Consider the following 22007-nt stretch of genomic DNA (forward strand, 5'->3'; position numbering starts at 1 on the left):
AATACATTGAGGTTTACAGACATCATTTTGAGCATTTATTGAATTAATGTAGCATTTATAGGTAATCACGCTGTAACAGCATGTGTTCTCAGAAATGACAAATTCACAAAGGTACATGTATCACATTGGAACAATCGAAATAAAATGTTCAAATGTACCTACGTTCTGTATTTTAATTTAAAAAACCTAACTGTTATCAACCATTAATCTAAAATTGCTAGCCATATGTTTGTGACTATTACAGCACCATCTATCACGAAGCAAAAAAGGTGGTCCAACTAAAACATTCATATTTCTTTACGTACTACACGAATATGTAATAAAAAAATGAAGTTCCTATTTTAAAAAATGCAGTTGATATCGGTTTGACTTATGGCAGCGCCATCTAGTGTGCCAACCATAGTGCCATCTGGTTCCCCCTTCAAGCTAGACAAGTTTTGTGCTTTGTAGTTTTTTCGTTTGATGCTTATTTCACGAGATATTTGGCCCGGTCACAATCAATGCACCACCCTGTATATACCATCAGTTGCAGACTAAATTGTTGTCTGACAATGACATTTCAATGTATATTTTGACACACAATAGCAGTGGCAGCTTGTAGGTATTTTTAAATTCACTGGCCATTAAAATTGCTTCACCATGAAGGTGACGTGCTACAGGTGCAAAATTTAGCCAACAGGAAGAAGATGCTGTGATATGCAAATGATTAGCTTTCCAGAGCATTCACACGAGGTTTGCATAGATGTTTGAGGTCTCCTATGCTGTGGGCTGTCAATTAGAGGTTTGCTGTGATGTCGCCGTTGTTAAAAGCGTGCAGCCCCAGCACATGAAGTCAAACGCACTGGAGGAAGAGGAGGTAGCATCAGCACAAACAAGTCAACCTGCTGATGCAGACAAACACTTCATTGGCAGCAGGAACAGTGAACGTCACTTCCTTGGTGGACCTCTCTTGCCGTAAAGCATTAGCGGGCCTCTTGCTGTGAATGTAAAAAAAGTCCCACAGCAGCGGCATGGAACGTGCCACTGTCATGGCTTTTCCCTATATGACTATATCAAAGGACTTCAAGCTTTCCTTAGCAAAGCAGCATACTGTCAAAAGTTTATTCCCAGAGTGGCTGCTATCACCCATCCTTCGCATATGTCACCACATAAACATGCTTATTTTGTTTGGTCTGCAGCTTGTGAGCATCCATCTGCAACTTGAGCATAGTCATCGCAGCACATTGTGTCTTGCAACATTTCAACCTGGTAAACATATGTTATGTGACGTGAGCTGTCCTGGTCCATCGCCATTCAGATGGCTCCCAACAGCTTATTGCCTTTGCTTCGAAAACACTCACCTTGACTTGGCAACATTGTTCTCATGTGGGTTAAAGAAATCCATGTGTTCTTAAATGGTGCCAAATTTCATTTATTTACCTCGTTAAGGCCTTAGAATCCCTGTTTAGCCAGTCAGCATCCTTACCACACAAATTCACTCATCATCTTCAGCAATGAGCTCTGTTCTTGTACTGATGCAATCGTAAGATCCATTTTTGTCCCACGTTGCAAAATCCGAACACAAATGCTCTGTCCTGGCTCCCCGTGGGCCCAGAATCCTCATTCGATCAGGAGGAATTGCTTTGTTTTCAACTGGATAGAGAGGTAAGAGAGACAGTGAATGGCTTCCCCATCATCAGTTCCCATGTCGACTCTGCTGTGGCACCGGATCCGGTGCTCTGACAACCCATAAGTATGATACAGTACGGGTGCCTGACCATTTGCTGGGCCAGGCATCAGATCTGCTTTAGATTTATTATGCATTGTACCATTCCACTCCTCCTTGGACGGCATTATCCTTTTGGCAATCAAAGGAGTAATTCCTCACTTGGTGGTTCCAATGGCTCTGCATCAGGAGGTCCTTCCTTTATTACATATGGGACATTGAGTGATTTCCCACACTGAACTCTGCATGCACCTCTATGTGTTTTGGTTTGGCATTGACTGGGAAGTGGAATACATTGTCGTGGCCTACCGCAAGTGTTCAGTTCAGCAGGAAGTGCCACACCTTGTACTTTCACCATGACAGCCCCTACACAGCCTTGGGAAAGACTCCACACTGATTTTGCTGGTCCCTTTTTATATGTTTTCAGGTTACTGGCAACTGATGTTTTTCCTCATTTTCCTTATGTCATTTGCTGTCTGTCTGTCTGTCCTCTTGCAAGAAAGGAGAAGTTAAGTAACCCAATGGCTACTGCACCTACTGTGGACACGAGTAAGGTCATTAAGGCAAGCATAGTGTTTATCAACGTTCAAATGGTGCCCATACAGATACCCCGAGGCAACCGCTATGGGCAGCAACATCACCAACCACAATCAAAAGGACTGCTGTGCACACGCAGCACAAAACCAGCAATACCAAATGGAGACAGAGTGTTAATAAGGCTATATACTTGACTCTAGCCCTTGTTGGTCAGTGTTTCTGAGACATGTCAGTATCTGCTCTATATTCCTGTTGTTGTCACTTTGTGACTCTACCTACATTTTACTCTTGGTGTTGGCATTCTTTGATCCAATAAATGTGTATTTCTTTTACGGCTGTGTGTTTCCTTGTGTTCCTAGTTAAAACAGATGGAGTGTGGTCATGCACTTCCCTCCTTCACAGGTCTGCAGACTGAAAGTAAGCAGGTGATTCCCCCCTCTTGCTGCCCCAATAAGTCACAGGAAGCAGCCACAGGGCATTTCAGAAAGTGATATTGACTCTTCCACAGCTTGCCTGTAGGTCACTGATACCACAGTGTACCAGTGTACATGGAGGTATTTCCACTTAGTGCATTAACACAACATGAAACACAGATATGAGTTACTAATAATACTACTACAAGAAATACATACAGAGAGGATCTACATAAATGTCTGCACACGGTCCTATACTTCTAGAGGAGAAATTGCTTCTTAGCCATTGTAAGAGTTGCTCACTTTTCGGTGCTTTTGTACAGCAAGGTCACAATAATCCAGCAGACTGTATAGTCTGACATACCTCACAAATTTTCCTGCATTTGTAGCTTGGCACAATGGGCAGTGGAGTCAGAACTGTTAAGCTAGGTTGATATATCTCCCTAGCATTTCCTCTAACCTTCTATTAAGTGAGAGAACAAAATAACTTCACTGAGCTCATGCTTATGTAATGGAGTTATTTTCAGGTTATTGAGAGCTTATTTGTAATTGTTAAAGAGAGCTTTTATGTAAAAATACATTCCCATAAACAATGGCTGATAATGGTTTAATTTTTGTGTGTGATGTCTGTGATCTACGTAGTGTTTGTTTGGAAGGGACTGGATTTGAAAGTGTGGCACTTTGCTGCTGACTATCACAGACAAGTAACCATGTTATAGTCACTGATGGTGAATTAATGGATGGTCGAAAAGTTACAGCACTTCTCTCACTAACAATTGTGTTACTAGTACACTGCATACATCACTTTCATTTAGTAATTGCTGGCACTTGTACAGTGGCCTGCACTGAGTATATCACTTACACATATCCAAATTGTATCTTGTGAGATGGGTATAGTATGTCTGACGGAATGTGACTGACTGAGCTCAAATCTAGAACATTAATCTGCATTGCTTGACTTATGTTGAAATATCTGAAGTTCTGTAGCACCTATGTCACCAACTTCTGTTGTAGAGGGAGCCAATCTGAGCCTCTGGGCCTCTTCAAATGTTAGGAGAGCTGAAGCTGATGTGACACATTTGATACCCCTCATGCTATGAAAAGTATTCCAGTCATTAATAGTAGAGGCAATGAAATCAACATTGTAATATATTTACAGCATATCAAATTTGGGGCAGAGTTTTCAATGTGGTAGACAGTTGGCAGCCTCGACCCAGGTGTTAAGCTTTCTTACATAATAGCTCACTTAACAACTGCAAATAAGTACTGACTTAATAAACTGAAAATGAGTTCCTCACACAAACACAAGCTCAGTGGAGTTATTTTGTGTACTCTTGTAATGGAAATGCTGAGGAGGTATAGCTCTGTCTGTAAACCAAAAAGTGAGCAGTGTTTGTGGTCTGCGATCTCACCTTTCCTGGAAGAACAGTGCAGCTGTCATATAGAATGACTAAAAATCAATTTACTGTCTAGCAATGTAGAACAGTGTGCAATTTGCGTAAATTCTCTCCATAAATGTTTTTTGCATTAGTGTTATTAGTAAGTCATGTATGTATTCCATGTAGAGGTAATGCACTCTGTGGAAAATAAACACCACACTGCACTCTACGTCCCCAGTTATTCGTAAGTGACAGTCAATAGAACTTTCTTGTGATCTAGTGGGTATAGAGATGAGGCAACTGCCTGCTCGCTCTATAATTTGCAGACCTATAAAGGAATGAAGTGCATAACCACAATCCAGTGAGCTACCTTCCCTCACACTTCTACCTTCCAGCCATCCACTGCAATCCCATCATCCTGTTAAGGCCAGAGAACAAAATTTATCCCTTAAAATGGCTCTACTACACTTACATGCAGTACACACACTTAGTATTTGTTGCTGACCTACTTCAATTAACAAAAAATGTTAATTTTATACCATTAAAATACTTTTTACTGCGCTGCGGTCTACTTGACAATTGTACAAGTAGCTGAATATCGATACGCTCAATGACTTTATTAAAAACTGTTAAATAAGGCTGCACAATACTGATGCAAAAGTAAGTACTGTAAGTTTAGGTCTAGTGATACTTCACAAAGTTAATAATGCAACTGGCTTATGTATGCGAGAACATAATCTCTCACTGAGACAGAAAATTGTTACTGACCAGGCACTGTGCTGAACAGTTCTGATCTTTCTTGAAGGCACTTGACTCTACTGCCCATGGCGTTGAGCTAAAAATATAGGAAACTTTTTGAGGTGTGCCTGACTATCTGGTCTGATGTACAACAAGAAAGGAAAATCATGTGCCCACTTTTAATAAACTGGTTTATTATAGGTGAAAACCATTTTTATGATACTTAATAGAAAAGAATACATATGACACCAAATTTAATAATAAATATATTAATTAAATAAATGTGAAACTGAAATAACACCATCAACAATCTCCAATCATTTTTCTTTCTGTGGACAGCTTTAGTACTATCTCACAGATAGGGGCACATCAAAGCATTGAGGAGAATTTTTTCTCGATGCCACATAGCTTTTTACATTAACCTCTGCGGACTTAATATTCATGTTCTGTATAAGGGCAAGGAGTACAGTTTTCAACAGGCAGTGAAACAACATTTTCTTTTTTAGATCATAAGCACACTTATATTTCATCATAGCTCTCTTTCAGACCACCCCAGTTCGTCCACTGTTTTTCCATAGGTACATTCCATCTCACATGTGCAATCCTTGGAGGCAGTGATACTAAATGATTTTCCAGAGATGTATTTCTTCAGATCTGAGGATGCGTGAAGGTAAGAGGATTCCAAATTTGGAAACAAGTGAAGAAACAGCAACAATTTATACTCCAAATTTCCCAGTTCCTCCATAACATAACAAGCATAGTGTCTTGTTGAAATTTTCAGCAATGCAGGCCTATTGTCCATCCAGTTGATAAAGAAGACTTCTGTAACATTTGCCGTTACTGTTTTGCCCTTCACAAGGTAATCAGTAGAATGCCTTTGGCATCCTGATCACAAAATACATGGTTAATGAAACCTGCTTTGTCTTCTTTGTTACTGGATCACCACCTGCCACTCACTGCTTTGATTCACCCCGGGTTCTGTCATGTAGTTTTAGTCTCCTGTTCCAACCACAGTAGCAAATCAATGACACACTTGGTTGGATGTTTTATGACAATTCTGATACATTTCTTTTTGTATCTGTCTTGCACAAAGTTATTGCATAGTTAAATCTTCATATAAAAAGTACAAATCTTCAAAAATGCCAGTAGGGGTAAGGTATTCCATATGCCATTAATCACCAATCTGGCAATACTATACCGTACACTTAAACCGTTGTTTTCATTAATGAATGCAGTTCAAGGACATCCAACATATGGATCATCTTCCAAAGAAGAATGGTCATGTTTGTATTCAGCCACTCATTACTTTACAGTTGAAAATTATGTAGGAGTGAAGTAGAAAGTCTGCGTAGTGCCGGGTTGGGAACAGGGAAGGGGACAGGTGGAAAGAGGGCAGTGACAAATGAAGGTTGAGGGCTGGAAGGTTATGGAAACGTAGGATTTATTGCAGGGAGTGTTATCACCTGCACGGTTCAGAAAAGTGGTGGTGCTAAGAAGGATCCAGATGACTCAGGCTGTGAATCAGACACTGAAATGAAGAATGTTGTGTTGGGCAGTGGGCTCAGCGACTGGGTGTTCCAGCTGTTTCTTGACCATCATTTGTCAATGGGCATTCATGCAGACAGACAGCTTCTCGGATGTCATGCCCACATAAAACGCATCACAATGGTTGCAGTTTAGCTTGTAGATCACATAACTGATTTCACATGTAGCTCTGCCTCTGATGGAATAGGTGATGCTTGTGACCAGACTGGAGTTTACTGACCCTCCACCCCTACCCTGCTATACCTCCCCCTTCCCACCCCAGCTTCCTCCCTACCTTCACCAGCCAGACTGTTTGTCCCATCCTGCACTGTTGCTCACAGATCAAAATGTTGAAAAGCTGTATAAAAAGACTCATCTGCACGTCATGATGACACCTGCTGTAGGTTATTCGATAAAATGTACAAAAATAACAAAAACAACACATTTGATGTGCAATGTTCTGTAGTTTACATAAATTTCATGATCATCATCTTACTTTTGAAGAAGATACCTCAGTTGCATTTAAATTATTCTAATATCTAAACAGTATCTGAGCTAAGCCTACCACCAGGGAATAAAATATTATGGATTACTTTCTTAGATCTCCGAGACTGAGCAAAATTCATTAAAGTCTGAAGACACCATGTAAAACACAAATCATCTACATTCAAATAATATATCCATAAATTCATAAGTTTGTCTTTGCTCATACATGAGAATGTACCACATGACTACAGGTCACATAATGTAATCTGTGTACTGACGTACACTGTCAAGCAGAGGAGTACACAATTTCCCCTGGATGAGTAGATGGTATATGTTTTACCATTTACACTATGGTTTACCCAAATCCAATATAAAATTATGTTTTATCCCTTTATGAGTGGCTAAGCTGAAATAATGATCAGATAACAATATTTCTTGAAAAATAAGGTGCCATTCAACAAAAACAACATCTCAGTGATACTGGCACCACCTCTGCCCCAGGCACTTTTGATGTGACCCTTATAACACTGTGTCAGTGAAATTACATTGCATTTCTACTCCATAACCACAATATCTATAGTTGGTCGCAGAATCTCCTGCAGGATGTTTAAGCACTTTGTTGCTTCCTTATGGCTTCAAAAACTGCCCACAAAGTAGTATGATAAAAATATCACAATCATATTTACTTCCACCCAGCTAACAGCAGAAATAAATAAATGAATTAATAAAACTGTCACAGCACCAAGTATTGAAATATTTCTGGCCAGATGTGTATTTGTCTCAAAATACTGAGACACTGTGACAGAGCCTTCCTCATTATAGCTTCTTTGTCAGAATGAGAACGTTTTCACACGATATATTTGCTAAAAGATTACTTCAAAGATTTAAGGAAGGTGGTAATAAACAAAACCATCATTTATATTTTTCATGTAAAATACAAAAAATGACACACTTACCTTGTATAGATGGGAATGCTTTGTAGGTATCTGTGTTCTTCCATCCTTTGGGAAAATAATTTTCTGAATGAAGAAATTTTAATTTGCAGCTATCATCATACACCTCAACCCTTGTCAGTAAATTTGAACTTCCTGGCCGACAATCGGCAAACTTTTTTCTCATATATAAACATGATGGATGTAGCTGATAATTTTGAACCAATGGAGCATCAAGTGACTGGGAATTATCTGTGATAACTTTTCTTTCCTGAAGGAAAAAAGGGTTAAGCAATCAAAGAACAGAAACAATTTTTTAACAGAATGAAATTTCAATTCATTAATGGAGTGTACTTGGTTATGAAACTTCCTGACAGGATGAAACTGCTCACCAGGTGAGAACACAAATCAGGTCTTTTGTTTCTTCCAGACAACGTTCTTTTCAGCAGACCCACTCAAGACAACCTTAATATGCTAACACCTTTCTTCTTTTCTTTGAAAGCCCATAAAAATTCTCAATAAGCTCACTGGACTAGCACTTCTAGGATAAAGAATGCAGTAGTGAAAGGCTTAATCAAAGGCAAGAGGCTACTTCTAGATGGAAAACTTTTACTTTATAGGTGAGAGTATTCTGTGACCTACATCTATAATTATACTCCACAAGTAATGTATGGTTGAGGTCGGGGTATACAGCGTTCCAGAATTTTCTCTTCATTCTATACTGTTTGCGGATGGTCCACACGAAAAATGACTCTTGGTGTCCCTTTGTACAAGTCCAAATTTGTCTAAATTCATTGTCATGTTCATTCTACAAGTAACATTTTGAAAGAGAGGGTATGCTTTTGGACTAGTATTGGAATGTGGGCTTGCAGGTTTTTGAATGGAAGCTCTCTGCAGTGAAACTTTGAGATTTTAATGGCCTAAGTCCAGGACTGATCCAAGTCTGGTCTGCAGCTTTATTATGCCAAGAGATTTCAGTCCTTCAGTATGTTCAATATGTTAACTTACATCTCAGTTAAAGTCACAAGGCAATAGTTAAAGTCACAAGGCAATATCAACTAAATGTAATGTATATGTTTGGCAGTGGAAGGTGTGTAAATGATATTTGGTGAGTTTTACTCCATTTTGGCCAAAATAAAGCAGCTAAATGTTGCAAATAGCTCTTTAAAATTTGTTTTTAGTAATTTCACAGTTGTCAGCATAACTTTTTTTTTATTTAAACCAATATAATCACACCACAAATATAATGGAAACACAAAAAATAGTACATCATATATTATTAAATGAATATTTACTACCACTAATATACTGATACTGAATATATATTCTAACATAGTATTATGATTAAGGGAGTTCATAAGTCTTTCAGTGAGCATAAATATCTTCTTTATTAAGTGTTTTAATTTGTCCCAAATAAGATTTCCATGGAGTTGCTTGATAATATTCGACAATGTGTTTCATGAACCTCAAGTTCTGTAGTGGTGTTATATATCACTAATACATACAAGAAATAAAAATAGCACAAGAATGCCTTCCTTTTTGGCTCGACAACTGCACTTCTCATCTGATGATTTTATTGTAAGGATCTTCTCTTCATTTTTATAATATAGTTTGGTGCCTTGTCTTATTTTGTGAAGATAATAATTTTAGAGATCTAGTACTATGCCCTGTATACTGCACAAGAGTAATTTTCATTAGATTATTCAATGATTCACAGAATCGAAGGTCTTAGACTAATTTAGGCAATTCCCAATGACTGTTTCCTTTGTTCAGTCTGTTCAAAACATCATGGAAGGAAGTTGTTACTGCCGTTATTATGGAGTCCATGCTGAAAGTTGTTCACCAAATCTACTTAGCAGAAGAAAGGTTACACTTGATCAAGAATTACTCTTTCAAACAACCTGCCAAGTGTTGAGGTAGATGAAAATTATCTGTACTTAGGCAAATCAAGCATTGTCTCTTCCTTTATACACTGATTATATTTCAGTGACCTTCAAAAGGTACTGGAAAGTTCTTTGGTTAACTGAATTCTTTATTAAATATTATAATAATTTTAGTATTTCATTTCTGCAATTTAAATAATTTAATTGTTGATGTCATCTCAGCTATTGCAAGTTTTTATTTTGAGCTTTGAAATAATTTTTAAGATCTCTCATTCCAGAACTCTCACCAGGAAAAATGAATCACTCAATCTACTTGAATGTATCCCTGGTATTGGCCAATCCATGTTTTCCCTTGCACGCCTTACTATATTGTTCTACGAAAGCTTATGTCCTCTTTTTGATGCACTCACCAATATAATTTTCTCTTAGTACTATATTGCTATATTACCTACCCTGAATATTCTCTTTTCTAATATTTTCTAATTTACAATACTCCAGGCTGTTTCACTATCATCAGTGGATTCACTTGTCTGAACATTGTAAAACTGCGCTTTTATATTTTAAAGAGCTCTTCATGTGCTTTTCTGCTGGTTTTGTACTTTGTCAGGGAGTACTGAGAATAGGTGGTCCTATACAGGATATACAAGTCTTTCACATGTTTCATCGATTTGATGGCTATTAGAGGAATTTTAAGATTATTCCTATTGACCAATTTCTTTAGCAGTTTTGCTACTAGACACATATGATTTAAACTATGGCTAAACATTTCATGAAAATGTCCTCATATATGCTTCTAGTTTATAAGTAAGGACATCCTTAATCAATTTCTTTCATAAATAAGTGCTTCTGTGTCACTATTTTATCATCTGTCTTATTCTCCCTGGATAGAGCCCTAGGATTAGAGAGAGTTTCCAATAGTTCTAATTGCCACTTCTTCCCTATTTAAATTACTGGCAACATGTACAATGAACATCTGTGAGGAAGGTGTTATGCTGTGGGTTTGAATTTATACGGTTATGTTTTTAGTACTGTAACATACCAGAATACCTAACGCAATTAAGTTTGCAGCTGGAGGAGCATATACGAGGGTTGAAGCTTAAGTAGTGGCAACTATTTATTCACAACCGATACAAAAGAGTTACATGTTTGCACCTGTTACTGTCCAAAAATAGTAGGCACCATTGTTGTGTGGTGCCCGTTGCCAGTGATGTGGAAGGCGTAGTACACCGTTAGCAGAGCCTGTTCTGTTGATGGTGCGAATGGAGCGGTCTGAAGTTATGGTGATTCTCATGTATGACTGTGATGGTGTTATCCTAATGCATTATGTTCCTTCACAGTAGACCGTCAATGCACAGTATTACTGTTTGTTTTTGGAGCATCACCTGCGACCAGCTTTGAAAAAGAAGCAGCAACACTTTCTGCGCAACCCACCCATCATTTTGCACGAATATGTATGAGTGCATACAGTGCGGGCTGTGGCTGCTCTGTTTGGTCAATGGGACTTGGAAGTACTGTACCATCCACTATACTCCCCGGACTTAAGTCCTTGTGACTCTGATTTGATTCCGAAAACGAAGGGACCACTTCGTGACATTTGCTTCAGAACTGTTCCAGATATTTGACAGGCAGCAGACTGCTCCATTTGTACCATCAACAGAACAGGCTCAGCGGTATACTAAGCCTTCCACATCACTGGCAACGGGTTCTACACAACGCTGGTGACAACTTTGAAGGACAGCAACAGGTTAAAACATGTAACTCTTTTGTATCGGTTGTGAATAAATAGTTGCCACTATTTAAGTACCAACCCTCGTATTCACATGTCTTATTATTACCTGTATAACCACTTTTTTGTTCACTATATGGCTCTAAGGTATGCAGCTTGATTACAATCTGTTTATTGCACAATATTTCCTTGAGGCAACTGCCTGAAATTTTTAAATGGTGGCTGCTTGTTACTGATGACAAATAGAAACTGTCTGTATCCGCATGCTAAAGTCCATTATGGAAGCCTTGTTTTGAGGTCACGTTATGGAAGCCTTGTTTTGAAGTCACGAATACATGTTAGAGTTGCTTGCAGACAGATGGTGGTAGTATTTTGAAAGCACCCAGCTGAGAGCTGAAATGTGGTCTTTTGCACATGTGCTGAGTGTCGCTGTGGCTGGGAGTCATATCAAAATTGCTGCTAGATGGACCCTCCATTATGTCATGGTGTAACTGTTGTCAGAAAGGTTCAAAAAGCTACATCTCAACTTCTGATATGGAGTTATGAACATGCTTGTTTCATCTGTCCATAAGCAACTCAATTGAATAGGCGTGACTTTCAAACAATGCCTTCATAACACGCAATAGTAGTGCTGACTTAGGCACTTGCTAAATACTAGCAATAACGAGCAGACATCATCTAACAATGTCTTCCCATGGCTTTGAGGAAATATTTGTGTGGGATGCACAAAATTAATACAGCAAAAGACACGAAATTTTTAAAATTTTGTCTCCTTTCATGAGTTTCCCTATTCCTTTTATTTCTTTTCCAGTCATTTTTTCAGGCCATGTAGACCACTCTTGTGGTGAGAAATTCTCACCCACGCATTGCATCTTGTTAACCATTGTCTGTACTCTCAATTTTTGTGCGAATGTCTCTGATTTTTTCGATTTTCCCCTCTTTTTCTGTCTTTTTCCACCCTCTGCCTGTAGTTTTTGCCACCCCCACCATTCTGACACTCCAAACTGTCCTCTCTTGCCATGATGAATCCCATTACATATTAGATCCATTCTTTTAGAAAATGTACTTTTGCACTGTCAGAATTAAGGTCCCATTATTCTGTTTCTTGAAATCTGCTTGTCCCTTGGAGTTACTCCCAAAGGCCTAACACTGAAAGTCCCTGTTTCTGGATGTAATCCTATTCTACACCAGGCTCTTTTACAGTTTAAAATACAGCAATCTCTTGCACTTACCCGACTAATCTGTGACCTATATGCCTCATCTGCCAGTTTCCATTCCTCTAGACTTCTCTTCTTCTACAAAATCCTGCTGCTATCTGCCCTTCATGTTTCCCTGGACGGTATCATCTGCCAAGCCAACTCCAGACTGCAACAACAAGCTAGATATCACTTCATAAAGCTATCCCACCTTCTTCTAAACTACCTCAATAATGGTGTTCCCCTTCCTGCCTCTCTGCAGCTTCCCAAACAGCCACACCATCAACCACCCCTCTCTCCTACAAACCAAGCTTGGCCAACCTCCTTAACACCCGACAGACTTCACTACTGCCTCCCAGACCAGTAATAACTCAAAATCACAAGAATCACTCACAATACAGTGTTCTCACTTTCAGCACTAAAGCTGCATTTAATCATGCTGATTTGGTAAGGAGCTACTTTCCTTTAAACATAATGTCAACTGGAAATATCACTTTGCAACCAAATCCCAAAACTTTTCCAACAGCAAACATGGCATTCAATCCTGTCTTTAATAGTTTTGATCATTATACCATTTTGATTCACCACCACTACATCAAAATCATCCCTTACAAGCGTTCCAAGTATTCCTCACATCCAGCATTGTTTCACAGCCATTCCTTGGGTCCCTACAACATGATCCTAACCTGTCCTCTGTAGAACTCCAAGCTCTGCATTCCCTAAAAGGTAATGACTCCATCATTATCCTTCCAGCAGACAAAGGATCTACCAATGCTGTACGTGGCCAAAAGGAGTTTGTTAGTGAAGATCTGGGGCAGCAGTCTGACACCTCTACATACAGGATCTGCTATCAAAATCCCATCTCTGTGATTCACACTGTCCTGCAGTCCCTCCTAAAAATCCCAGGCCCCTCATGAGCGCTTACACGCCAAACCATAGAACTTCTTACCCCAATCAAAGCATGCACTCCTCACCTTTTACCTTCTTCTTAAATTCCACAAACTCCATCTTCCAGACCATCCTATAGTTTCTGGCTTCAAAGCACCCACCGTACGTATATCTGCCTTAGCTGGTCACACATGCAACCCATAGTACAGACTTCACTCCTATATTAAACAGAACAACCACTGACATCTGACATCCAAGCCTGTCCACACTCACTACACATCTTGCTTGGCACCACTGATGCCATCTTCCTCTATACCAAAATCCCCCACATACATGGTCTTTCTGCTGTTTAACATTTCCTCAGTCAATACCCATTTGATTCCAAACCTATGACATCCTTCTGGCTCATCTTAATCAACTTTAAACTTACCAATAATTACTTCACCTTTGAGAAGCAGACATACTAACAAATCAGGGGTACAGCCATTGAAACCTCATCTACATCTACACGACTACTCTGCAATTCACATTTAAGTGCTTGGCAGAGGGTTCATCGAACCACAATCATACTATCTCTCTACTATTCCACTCCCGAACAGCGAACGGGAAAAACGAACACCTAAACCTTTCTGTTCGAGCTCTGATTTCTCTTATTTTATTTTGATGATCATTCCTACCTATGTAGGTTGGGCTCAACAAAATATTTTCGCATTCGGAAGAGAAAGTTGGTGACTGAAATTTCGTAAAAAGGTCTCGCCGCGACGAAAAACGTCTATGCTGTAATGACTTCCATCCCAACTCACGTATCATATCTGCCACACTCTCTCCCCTATAACGTGATAATACAAAACGAGCTGCCCTTTTTTGCACCCTTTCGATGTCCTCCGTCAATCCCACCTAGTAAGGATCCCACACTGCGCAGCAATATTCTAACAGAGGACGAATGAGTGTAGTGTAAGCTGTCTCTTTAGTGGACTTGTTGCATCTTCTACGTGTCTTGCCAATGAAACGCAACCTTTGGCTCGCCTTCCCGACAATATTATCTATGTGGTCCTTCCAACTGAAGTTGTTCGTAATTTTAACACCCAGGTGCTTAGTTGAATTGACAGCCTTGAGAATTGTACTATTTATCGAGTAATCGAATTCCAAGGGATTTCTTTTGGAACTCATGTGGATCATCTCACACTTTTCGTTATTTAGCGTCAACTGCCACCTGACACACCATACAGCAATCTTTTCTAAATCGCTTTGCAGCTGATACTGGTCTTCGGATGACCTTACTAAATTACAGCATCATCTGCGAACAGTCTAAGAGAACTGCTCAGATTGTCACCCAGGTCATTTATATAGATCAGGAACAGTAGAGGTCCCAGGACGCTTCCCTGGGGAACACCTGATATCACTTCAGTTTTACTCGATGATTTGCCGTCTATTACTACGAACTGCGACCTTCCCGACAGGAAATCACGAATGCAGTCGCACAACTGAGACGATACCCCATAGCGCCGCAGCTTGATTACAAGTCGCTTATGAGGAACGGTGTCAAAAGCTTTCCGGAAATCTAGAAATACGGACCTGGATGGCTCCTTCCTATGCCAGCCCTTTCATGGGTCACTTGGAGGGGGCTTTCCTGGGATCCATAAGCCTTCAGCCCCTGGTTCGGTTTAGACAAATTGGGTACATCTTTGCCATACGGACTCATGGTGAGGCTGATCTATTAAAATTCCTGGAATATCTAAATAACTTCTCCCAATTAAATTTCACATGGTCCTATCCCTTCGAATCCCATGCCACTTTCCTCAATGTTGATCTCATCCTCACGAAAGGCCAGCTACACACTTCCACCCACATTGAACATACTAACAAGCAACAGTACTTACATTTTGACAGTTGCTATCCTTTCCATACAGGCTTGGCATTTCAGGCAGACATATTTGTTCGGATGGAGACACTTTACTACAATACACTGCTATTCTCAGCAGCAGCCTTCACTGGACGTAATTACCCCAACAGCCTTGTTCGGAAGCGTATTTCTTCGACCATCACATCCAATCCTGGTATTGCTGATCCCTCCAAAAAAACAACATTGGAGCACACCACTTGTCACTCAGTATTGTCCTGATCTTGAATGTATTAATTAATCAGCTACTTCAGCAAGGTCATGACTTCCTTAAATCATACTCCGAATTAAGATCCATTCTGTCTGAGCTTTTGCCCACTGCACCTAGAACAGCTTCACATTGTGCTCCCAGTCTTTGCATCATCCTTGTCAGACCCTATGCTCCTCCTGTGACCATCTCCCTACCCTATGGCTCCTACTCCTGTGACAGCCCTGCTGCAAGACTTGACCTATGCACCCTCCTACCACTAGCCATTCCAGCCCTGCAACTGGCAAAACATATACTACAAAGGTAGAGCCACTGTGAAAGAACGTGTTATAGACCAGCTGTTATGTAAACACTGTTTGGCCTTTTACATAAACATGACTGTCACCCATTAATCACCAGAATGAATGGGTATAGGCAGAAGGTGTATACCAGCAACACACAATGTCCCAGTGCAGAACATGCTCTGTAACATGATAGTCTTTACCTCAGTACCTGTTTCACAACATGTGCCATCTAGATTCTTCCCCCTTGACACCAGTGTCTCAGAACTCCACAGGTGGGAACTAGCACTACAACATGTCCTTGGTTCTCGCCACACACCTGGCCTCAATTTACGTTAATTACTTCCATCTCCCCCCCCCCCCCCCCCCTCCCCGAACCATGGACCTTGCCGTTGGTAGGGAGGCTCGCGTGCCTCAGCGATACAGATAGCCGTACCGTAGGTGCAACCACAACGGAGGGGTATCTGTTGAGAGGCCAGACAAACGTGTGGTTCCTGAAGAGGGGCAAAAGCCTTTTCAGTAGTTGCAAGGGCAACAGTCTGGATGATTGACTGATCTGGCCTTGTAACAATAACCAAAACGGCCTTGCTGGGCTGGTACTGCGGACGGCTGAAAGCAAGGGGAAACTACGGCCGTAATTTTTCCCAAGGGCATGCAGCTTTACTGTATGATTAAATGATGATGGCGTCCTCTTGGGTAAAATATTCCGGAGGTAAAATAGTCCCCCATTCGGATCTCCAAGCGGGGACTACTCAAGAGGATGTCGTTATCAGGAGAAAGAAAACTGGCATTCTACGGATTGGAGCGTGGAATGTCAGATTCCTTAATCGGGCAGGTAGGTTAGAAAATTTAAAACGGGAAACGGACAGGTTAAAGTTAGATATAGTGGGAATTAGTGAAGTCCGGTGGCAGGAGGAACAAGACCTCTGGTCAGGTAACTACAGGGTTATAAATACAAAATCAAATACAGGTAATGCAGGAGTAGGTTTAATAATGAATAGGAAAATAGGAACACGGGTAAGCTACTACAAACAGCATAGTGACGCATTATTGTGGCCAAGATAGATACGAAGCCCACACCTACTACAGTAGTACAAGTTTATATGCCAACTAGATCTACATATGTCGAAGAAATTGAAGAAATGTATGATGAAATAAAAGAAATTATTCAGGCAGTGAAGGGAGATGAAAATTTAATAGTCATGGGTGACTGGAATTCGAGTGTAGGAAAAGGGAAAGAAGGAAACGTAGTAGGTGGATATGGATTGGTGCTAAGAAATGAAAGAGAAAGCCGTCTGGTAGAATTTTGCACAGAGCACAACTTAGTCATAGGTAACACATGGTTTAAGAATCATGAAAGAAGGTTGTATACATGGAAGAACCCTGGAGATACTAAAAGGTATCAGATAGATTATATAATGGTAAGGCAGAGATTTAGGAACCAGGTTTTAAATTGTAAGACATTTCCAGGGGCAGATGTGGACTCTGACCACAATCTATTGGTTATGACCTGTAGACTAAAACTGAAGAAACTGCAAAAGGGTGGGAATTTAAGGAGATGGGACCTGGATAAACTGAAAGAACCAGAGGTTGTACAGAGTTTCAGGAAGAGCATAAGGGAACAATTGTTAGGAATGGGGGAAATAAATACAGTACAAGAAGAATGGATAGCTTTGAGGGATGAAGTAGTGAAGGCAGCAGAGGATCAAGTAGGTAAAAAGACGAGGGCTAGTAGAAAGCCTTGGGTAACAGCAGAAATACTGAATTTAATTGATGAAAGGAGAAAATATAAAAATGCAATAAATGAAGCAGGCAAAAAGTAATACAAACGTCTCAAAAATGAGATCAACAGGAAGTGCAAAATGGCTAAGCAGGGATGGCTAGAGGCCAAATGTAAGGATGTAGAGGCTTATCTCACTAGGGGTAAGATCGATACTGCCTACAGGAAAATTAAAGAGACCTTTGGAGATAAGAGAAACACTTGTATGAACATCAAGAGCTCAGATGGAAACCCAGTTCTAAGCAAAGAAGAGAAAGCAGAAAGGTGGAAGGAGTATATAGAGGGTCTATACAAGGGCGATCCACTTGAGGACAATATTATGGAAAATGGAAGAGGATGTAGATGAAGATGAAATGGGAGATACGATACTGCGTGAAGAGTTTGACAGAGCACTGAAAGACCTGAGTCGAAACAAGGCCCCTGGAGTAGACAACATTCCATTAGAACTACTGACGGCCTTGGGAGAGCCAGTCATGACAAAACTCTACCAGCTGGTGAGAAAGATGTATGAGACAGGCGAAATACCCTCAGACTTCAAGAAGAATATAATAATTCCAATCCCAAAGAAAGCAGGTGTTGACAGATGTGAAAATTACCGAACAATAAGTTTAATAAGCCAGAGCTGCAAAATACTAACACGAATTCTTTACAGACGAATGGAAAAACTAGTAGAAGCCGACCTCGGGGAAGATCAGTTTGGATTCCGTAGAAATACTGGAACACGTGAGGTAATACTGACCTTATGACTTATCTTAGAAGAAAGATTAAGGAAAGGCAAACCTATGTTTCTAGCATTTGTAGACTTAGAGAAAGCTTTTGACAATGTTGACTGGAATACTCTCTTTCAAATTCTAAAGGTGGCAGGGGTAAAATACAGGGAGCGAAAGGCTATTTACAATTTGTACAGAAACCAGATGGCAGTTATTAGAGTCGAGGGGCATGAAAGGGAAGCAGTGGTTGGGAAGGGAGTAAGACAGGGTTGTAGCCTCTCCCCGATGTTATTCAATCTGTATATTGAGCAAGCAATAAAGGAAACAAAAGAGGTATTAAAATCCATGGAGAAGAAATAAAAACTTTGAGGTTCGCCGATGACATTGTAATTCTGTCAGAGACAGCAAAGGACTTGGAAGAGCAGTTGAATGGAATGGACAGTGTCTTGAGAGGAGTATATAAGATGAACATCAACAAAAGCAAAACGAGGATAATGGAATGTAGTCGAATTAAGTCGGGTGATGCTGAGGGAATTAGATTAGGAAATGAGACACTTAAAGTAGTAAAGGAGTTTTGCTATTCGGGGAGCAAAATAACTGATGATGGTCAAAGTAGAGAGGATATAAAATGTAGACTGGCAATGGCAAGGAAAGCGTTTCTGAAGAAGAGAAATTTGTTAACATCGAATATAGATTTAGGTGTCAGGAAGTCTTTTCTGAAAGTATTTGTATGGAGTGTAGCCATGTATGGAAGTGAAACATGGACGATAAATAGTTTGGACAAGAAGAGAATAGAAGCTTTCCAAATGTGGTGCTACAGAAGAATGCTGAAGATTAGATGGGTAGATCACACAACTAATGAGGAAGTATTGAATAGGATTGGGGAGAAGAGAAGTTTGTGGCACAACTTGACAAGAAGAAGGGATCGGTTGGTAGGACATGTTCTGAGGCATCAAGGGATCACAAATTTAGCATTGGAAGGCAGCGTAGAGGGTAAAAATTGTAGAGGGAGACCAGGAGATGAATACACTAAGCAGATTCAGAAGGATGTAGGTTGCAGTAGGTACTGGGAGATGAAGCAACTTGCACAGGATAGAGTAGCATGGAGAGCTGCATCAAACCAGTCTCAGGACTGAAGACCACAACAACAACAACTTCCATCTCAGCGTTTCTTCACAGTAACCACTCAATATTAATTTTCTACATCTGTCATTTTCTGACCTGTCTATTTTTCACCACTCTCCCTTCCACCTCCATTACACACAATGCACCAAGCTTTTCACCCTTATTAACTCTTGCATGTTCTTTTAGCAGTAATCTGATCTTGCATATTACCCTGTCTTCTACCTTTAAGCTCTCAGATTTTCAAATCTTGTCTGGAGCAGTCACCACAATCAATCTTTCCTTCTCATCCCATCCAGTAAGTCTCACTTGATCTGGTGTTCTGGGCACCTTTTCTGATCTGTACCGCTTTTGCTAAACCTCTTCAGTCCTCTCCCTTCACCTCTCTTCCTTCCCCTTCATCCCTCTTCACCCCTCTTCCTTCCCCTTCGACTCTTCTGCAAGAAGAAGGAGCCACAGGCTTCGATAGCTTGTGAAAGTTAAACCTTTTTGTGTGCGTGTTCTCCTGCTGCTGTTTGGTGAGTACAATTTTTTATCCATCCATTTTTACATTACACTCAAGATGAGTGACTGACTTTTTCTGGTTTTACATACTGTTCCATCTAGGAGTTTCTATTGCTGCTACTTATAATGAATCTACGATAGTTATGACTAAAGAAAGGGACTGACTGTTAGGAAACATCCTGAGGCATCAAGAACTTGGCAATTTGGTAGTGGAAAGAAATGTAGGGGATAAAAATTGTAGAAGGAGACCAACACTTAAATCCAGTAAGTATGTTCATATGGTAGTTATGCAGAGATAGAGAGGCTTGCACAGGATATAGTAGCATGGAGAGCTGCATCAAACCAGTCATTGGAGAAGACCACAACAGCAGCAGCAGCAAAAAGAAAATGGGATAATAGTTTATTCTTCTCGCAAAATGTGAAATTTACTCTATTAATACAATTTTCATCTACCACACATTTTTTATGATAGCTGAGGCAGGTAAGACTATTATATTCTTGGCTACACTCCTGAAATATGATACCTCTGATCTGCTTATCAGAGGTGTCATATTTCAGGAGTAACACTGGAACAACTACAAAACAATTTTAGTCTTTTCATGCAATAACTGTATTACACAGTACAGACAAGATAAAAGAAATCCTACAGCATACATAACATGTCACAGTTTTACTATTTCCTCTTCCCCCATCTTCAATCCCATTACGGGCACAGTTAAATGTCACAGTTTCAGTTGCTGAATGTTGCTTGAAAGTGCCATGTGTGGTTTTAAATCATTCTCTAAGTTGTTATAAGACTGAATTTGAGTATTATTGATACAGTGCCACTTTTACCTTGGATTTGCTGTATAATGTGTACATCAAAACTTTGTTACTGATCTGCATATTTTCAACATCCTACATGTACACAGTTTCCAGGAACCCAAAACTGCCTGCAACCATATCATGAAACATTTTGACCTCATGTTATGTAAGGGTTAAATATCTGTTGGCTTTGATCTCTTCCTCAACCATTTACATACTATTGTGAGTGACCTCCCCATCATCATTTCTACACAAATATATTGCTTCCATCTTTGATGCATTACACCAGTTTTTCTCTCTGTCAATTCAAAACATTCCATTGTAGACAGAATTAAGTTTGTGATGAATTTTAGAAGCCATTTTCCCTTTCAATGATAGTATGAACACACCACTTGAGAGATGTGAAACTTGCATGTTCTTTTAGCTGACATGTGTAGCACTTTGTGTAGGTAATAGAAGAAATGATGGTGTTGTCAAAGCAGAGAAAAAGTAACTTTCATAATACAATTTAAAAAGAATGGACTGCTGTTCACCATATAGTGGAGGCACTGAGTGGCAGACAGCCACAATGAAAATGACTGCTGTATACTATTCAGCTATTGTAGAAAGCCCATCATAGATTTTCAATTTTCTAACTTTTATACTAATTGTATTAGACTTATATTTTTGCATTCAGGATAACACTAGCATAAATTTTAACAAACTGTGAGTTTGTGCTAACTTTTTTTTACATATAGCAGTGACAGGAACAAAGACATAAAAGATGTGGAAACGCACAAGAGTTCATAGCCAGTAGCTTCTTCTTCTGGCAGAAGGTTTGAAGGGAAAGGGAGAGAGATGAAGGAAAACGACAGGTAAGGTTTAGAAAATGGGAATTGAGTTATTGAAAGGCTGCCCAGAACCATGGGTCAGGGGAGATTTATTGGACAGGATGAGAAGGGAAGACCGATTGTTGGTATCAGTGCAAGCCACGATTTGAAAGCCAGAGAACTTAAAGATGTACAATAGGGTAATAAGCAAGACAGAGATTACAGAAAAAAACATTCTGAGAGAGTCACAAGAAAGTAAAATGAAATGCATTATATATGGTTGATAGGTGAACGTGGAACACCAATTACTTTTCATTAGATATCACCATGGTAACAAATCCATCAGGAACATTTTGTACATTCTAATGGTGCCCTAGTCCACTGTTGATGATGTGACTGTGAATTGGAAACACTACTGCTAAACCAATTCCAAGACAAAACAGACAGACAGAAACCATTGAGCATTACAGAGGCTGGCTATA

General features: G+C 39.9%; 1 protein-coding gene across 1 annotated transcript in view; it reads right to left on the bottom strand.

Moving 5' to 3' along the window:
- The window catches only part of LOC126355331 (condensin complex subunit 2-like), a 59318-nt gene that overhangs the window by 26346 nt on the left and 10965 nt on the right, over window positions 1–22007 (bottom strand). The window contains exon 3 of the mRNA XM_050005626.1: window positions 7739–7985. Within this exon, the coding sequence (XP_049861583.1) occupies window positions 7739–7985 (247 nt within the window). The remainder of the gene's footprint in view (window positions 1–7738; window positions 7986–22007) is intronic.

The sequence above is a fragment of the Schistocerca gregaria genome, chromosome 3 (assembly GCF_023897955.1).
Source record: "Schistocerca gregaria isolate iqSchGreg1 chromosome 3, iqSchGreg1.2, whole genome shotgun sequence".
Lineage (NCBI taxonomy): Eukaryota > Metazoa > Arthropoda > Insecta > Orthoptera > Acrididae > Schistocerca > Schistocerca gregaria.